This window comes from Acromyrmex echinatior, chromosome 5, assembly GCF_024713525.1.
Source record: "Acromyrmex echinatior isolate Ae372 chromosome 5, ASM2471352v2, whole genome shotgun sequence".
Lineage (NCBI taxonomy): Eukaryota > Metazoa > Arthropoda > Insecta > Hymenoptera > Formicidae > Acromyrmex > Acromyrmex echinatior.
The window spans coordinates 6,951,168-6,957,167 of NC_141856.1; the positions used below are offsets into that span (position 1 = coordinate 6,951,168).

The 6,000-nt window shown below is 36.2% G+C and overlaps 1 protein-coding gene across 1 annotated transcript in view; it reads left to right on the forward strand.

Moving 5' to 3' along the window:
* Positions 1–5,424, forward strand: part of Ance-3 (angiotensin-converting enzyme Ance-3) — a 58,233-nt gene extending 52,809 nt beyond the window's left edge. The window contains exons 12-13 of the mRNA XM_087406270.1: positions 141–307; positions 4,710–5,424. Of these exons, the coding sequence (XP_087262396.1) occupies positions 141–307; positions 4,710–4,855 (313 nt within the window). The 3' untranslated portion in view covers positions 4,856–5,424. The remainder of the gene's footprint in view (positions 1–140; positions 308–4,709) is intronic.
* Positions 5,425–6,000: the final 576 nt, after the last annotated feature.

The window sequence follows — 6,000 nt, forward strand, 5'->3', positions numbered from 1 at the left end:
GAATTTTCAATTTTTAAGAATGAAATACCTTTATGTAGAATGAGATTTTATTCCAAAGAGTGTAGAGAGTAATAGCAATAGTCCATTGTAGAAAATTAATGGAATGATACCACGAGCTAACGTATTGTTTTTATTCCCAGGAGATTGATGGAGAGGGGCTCATCCATCCCGTGGCGGGATACGTTGGGAGAAGCTATCGGCGAGTCCAGATTAGACGGATCCGCTCTTAGGGAGTACTTCCGGCCATTAGAGGACTGGTTGAGGACCGAAAATTTGAGGACGGGCGAAGTAGTCGGCTGGTCATACGGTAAGGGACAAAAAGGGAAGGAACGAGAGAGAAATAGATAGCTCATTCAATCAACAACAGCTATAAAAATTACATCTAAAGAGTCCTATTTGAAATATAGAATGCACGTGAACCTCTGCTTTACGACGATTAGAGAAAGGTTCAAAGTTCCTTCATCTACAATTTAAATTTTATATAATAGTCGTAGTAATAGTTTGTACAATTGTCCAAAAATGTTCACTCGGGTCTAAATGATTCGTTGCCGTAATTAAATCTACACTTAAATTACACATTATTACAACACCGGATACAAAGATCGATTCATGTGACGTTTTTGGAAATCACTGTATGATATGGTATCTTTCGACGTAACTCGCTACAAAATTATGCAATTTCCTACTGTAACAGATTGAAGGTTGCAGTTCCCACGTGCTACTTTACTGGCGAGTGTTACAAATGTTCATTGTATGACGACATTCGACTTGTGAATTACGAACCGCCGTGTGTACGGCGAAATTATTGAGATTAACGGTCTACACCTAACGAAGACCATGCATCTTGCCAAATTCTTAACGCCAGTCATCGGTCGCGCGTGCGTTATATAAAAACGGTTACACGGGTAAGAACGTGTACATCGTGCCGCGCGTTCATAAATTATGCCGATGCGTTTCGAAAGCATAGCGAAGCACTTCGAGCGGAATAAGTTATGAATTCTCTTAAATAAAGTAAAATCATTATGTGTGTAATAATAAATCAAGAAATGTCGACATCCCAGGGGACGAAAAGGAAAATAGGATAGGACTTTGGTAAAATAGTAACGGGGCGATAATGAAAACGATATACTTCAATCCGTGAATTAATTGCAACTCAAGAAGATAGTCTCTTGAAGATAAGAGAACGAAGAACTTTACGGTGATCGGTACGTTGACGGAAAAACTCATGTGAATGTGAGCGACGCGAATTATTTGATCCGGAAATCTTTCTTGTCCTGGCACAGAAAAAAAAATGGTTCTGCTGAAATATTTAAAAATTTATCTAGATACAAATAAATTATAGTAGGCTATCAAAATAATGTAAAACGCTCAAACTGATTGTTTGAATATTGAAAAAAAAGTTTATTAAATTTTAATATATTTCTTGGAATAGTACTAATAATAAGTAAACTTTTACTTACAATAAGTAAATATTTATTTAATAAAAGAAATGATAGTAAAATAAAAAAATTATTTTTGTATCAAATAAATATATGTTTACATTTACAAATGTTTACTTAAAATTATTCAAACAAATATTTATTAAAATTTAGTATTTTTTTTCGGTGAATGTCAAAATTTTTTGTAACATTACTCATCATGTTTGAGTTTTCTAAATAATTAGTATTGACAATCCAACAAAATCATTTTTAGATCTGTATCTATCTAAATTAGATACTTTAGCAAAATCGTCTTTTCTGAATGAATCATCGTGGGGTTCATTTTTTCGATAGCAAACTTTCGCACTATTTCCGTGATAAAACACAGAGGCGGCAGAGAAACCATCGGGAGAAGAGGTTGATTGTAAAGTTCTGACTTCGTGAGACTAGAAAATTGCGAAAGCAGAGTGTGAAACGAGGAAAAAGCCTCCAGCAGAAGAGAGTTAAAAAAGGATAAACATAGCGACAGATTAAAAGAAGAGAAGAAAGAGAGATAAAGAGAAAGAGAGAGAGAGACATGCGAGAATCGTGAGATAGCTCGTTTCCATCGCGTGCCGTAAGAGTTCTTCGATGCATCCATCCATCTATCCATCTATCCATTCGTGAATTTGCGAGAAGGCAAAGTCGCACGTGCACGTGCATTAAACACGCGCGCGAGCTCCGTCTCTTCTCGCGTGAGAGCGAACATTCGCGTTCACGTTCGATCAATCGGGACCAGGCCACGCGTGATCGAGAAATCATTCGACTACGCAATATTATGTAATGAGGTCTCCCACCAACCAGAACGACCGATCCAGTTACACGAGATTTTGTTCCAGCAGGAAGCTGATTTCTGACATAAACATTTCCCCGAAAAAGTATAGATCTTTAAATTAAGATACGTCAAGTACATGTTCGGTTGTGGAAACTGTTGACTTTTTCTCTACTATACTGTATCTTGTGCGTCGTAAGGAAAATGCAAATCACGAAATAGGAAGACGGATTAGTCATGGTAGGAATATTCGTCATGTCCAGCCGCGGAAAGTGAAAAGACACAGCGTAATGTTAGAGAGTCGCTTTGAACAACCAATTTGCATTGCAGAAGTTCGTTTTACTTGATTGCAACGGTTATGCAGGCAAACGTTAGTATCGTTAGCTTAACCTGAATTTGAGCACCGCCGGACGCGTGCAAGTCCGTCTTACATAACGCACGAACATTCATATACGTACGCGCACGACTTGTCAATATTTTCAACCAAACACAGCCGACAAAACGTGCCGGAGAAATGGTGCATAAATCTGTATTTGCTCTAGTAAAACGGTCATTCAGTACGCCAAGCAGCAGGAGGGGCTTCCTTCTCGGAGATGATTCCGATGTAAGGAACAGATGTATACGCAGCACTCATATACGTAACAACGCAATAAGAAGAAATCATGGAACGCCAGTCATATAATTTCACTTTTAGTCGATCTTCGTTCTCGTTTTGCCGGCAACTTCTCCGGTTATGGTCCACGTGTAACGCGCCTGCAATGTAACGGAAAAAACAAAGAGCAAGACTTTCGATCGGATGAATGATAATAATTTCTTAAGTGGTTTTAACCTGAAAATAATCACATAAGTTTTTTACGTAAACAACTTGAGGTGTTTTTATATCTTAATTAAAATCATTGTTATTAACGACGTATATTGTATATGTATATTGTACATTATTCAGATCATTTTCCGACTTATTAGTTCGTGAGAACATTATAGATTTAATCATAATTTTCCGAAAAAATTAAGTAGAAACCAAACGAAATATAAGTACGTTAAATATGTTATTTAGGTATTTCTAAAATAATTTTTTAAAAAATTAAGATTTTAATTAATTAAAATAATGTTTCTTTACTGTGGGTTTTTTCCTTGGAATTTGTAATAAATAGAATTTGGAATAAAGTATATAGTTAGTAAAAAAGAAAAAAATGTTAAACAATATCTATAAAATATTTTACAACGATTCACATTTTTTCGTCGCGGGATATAAAAATACTTTAAATGACTATTATAAAGTTAAATACCGTTGCCCGCAAGAATTGAAAAGAACAGTTCGATCACGATCATTGTTTGATACATCGCTGTTGCTTTGTTATGTATATAAGTAAAAGTACAGGCTATGATTTACACGTGCATTGAGGTGCAAGATCATAGTCGCAAATAATTGAAAGATAGATCACTTCATCTTTAAGGGAATCGGTATATTCTGTTTATACACTTTGTGCTGTGAGCTACCAATTATCTTATCGTATTTCACCCGAGAAGATTGATGCTATTAAATTTTTCCGGTAATTCTTAATCGTAAAAGCAATCAGCAATTTCTCAAGCGCGCGCGCGATCGTGGTCCATCAGTAAAAAAAAAATCGCGTTAATACGTCATACGACTGAATGAAGTAATATCAGTGCATTGTGCCCGATGTCGAGATAATGAGATACGTGTTACTATTTAACGTTTCCACTCCCCGTCCCACCTTTATCCATCGACGTAGCCACAAGTGTTTAAACCATACATTGCACGTGCAAGAAATTGCTATCTGGTAAGACCTAAGGTAGTTCTGCGCAAACCCCTTTAACGCACGACTAAATCGAGCGGAAAAGATTGGATAAAAAAAAAAGCGATATTGACGAATTTGCCAAAAAATATCCGCAAAACTACAAGGAACAAAAGCTAACAAAGGGAAAGGTAAATCGACCTTTCGATCGTTGGTTACCATTATTCACCGCATGACTCTCTTTCCTGCTTCTGTCGATCTCGATTACGGGATTTTAGAATGGTTCGTTTCCTTCCTTTCGCTCCTCCTCACCGGTGTCGATCGCGCGATCTCCATAGCACGCTCACTTTGGACAATCGAAAAAAATGTCTCGGCTGCTATTTCCATAGATGGTTTCGTTATTCTCTTTTGAGCAGCAATTTCGATCAACTAGAGACTCTAATAAAAATCTGGACATGAGACGATTCTTATTAGTCTCTGTTTTAGCAACACTTAAGAAAAAGATGAGAAAAAAGAAAAAAAAATTTTTTGAAAAGGGGAGAAATAGTAAATATATGTCCTTCTCTCTCGCGTGATTTTGCCAAAATTTAAAACTCTGCATACAAAACACGGCTCGTAACCAGATTCTCATTAGATAGATCTGTAGGATGTCTGTCGCTCGCCGTTCTTAATGATCTAAGAAAGGTGACACAATTTTGTAATTTACTATCTTATTTTGTTACATAGACGGAGACTTTTGCAAGAGGAGCATAGAGACTGCGGGCTTGCAGGTTTACGGTAGTGGCTTCTACAACAGCGGCACATCCATCTCCGTGTCTTGGATCGTTACGGGAATCATGATGGTTCTTTGGATTGTATCAACACTTTATTGAACACAACGACTCAACGAGTAGTTGATTCATCATCGAGCACTGATGATAATAAATTAAAGGAAGCACCGTTAATTTGCCAAAATATATCAAATCATATTCCTGTAAGATCACTGGATAAATCTGAATGAATAATAATAGTTAAATTACTAATTCGAATGTACCATCCAGGTTGATTGACGGTAAAATAACGATCGTTACTGCCAAATAATACAAATATACTAAAGTACACTCTTGTCAAGCGTCAAGCTGCATGCTTTACGCGATGTAAAAAGATCGCGCTGTCAATTTATAAACTTGTTATTACATAGATCTGTATAATTGCAATACTATTAATATTATATGTTTACGCTATATATTATATTATACGATATGTCATGCTATAATGTTATATACGTGGTATTACGATTAAGAATATAAAGCGTGCCTGAAAACGTCGTATGTGTTGTGCGTGGGTGTAAATGCATAAATCATTTCATATACTTGAACGGCTCGTGATTCACGTCCTGTAACTATCAACTTCACTATTGATTGATCAAATAAAAATTATATCTATTGTTGTAAAAAAAAAACTCCAGAATTTTCTGCACCGAGGTGCTTGTTATGTCATTCTTACAAACAGTTTTATTTTCTAGACATCTGGCTCTGTACGCTCCAATTTTTTTAACAGGATTGCAAAATCGAGGCATAGCACTGTCTAGTATTTTACGAAGTAACTTTTTAATGTTACTTTTTAATCGTTCAAGTGAATCAAATTATTCTTTTCGATTCGCAACTATCACACAAAAAGAGTTCGTTAAACAACACTTTACTTTTACGTTGATGTATATGGAAGAGAAGAAGTATAAATTTTATGTTTAAGAAAGAAAGAGGATTTCCTTCGATTGGAATATGCATAAAAACTGTTCGACGACAAAAGCCACATCAAACTGCTCCCTTATCTTGCGTAATCGAAAGCCGGCGAAATCGTACCAGGTGAAATCGTACTTTTGTTGTCAAATTACGGTAAACTCAATCAGACTACCTCTTATCCCTCGCCACGTTATTGCACCTTTAATCGCCGCCATTAGATCGGATATTCATCTTAACTACCATTTCTCGCATATCATGCGCATTTCTTTTGCTTCGGTATTAACTTGAATGCGAAT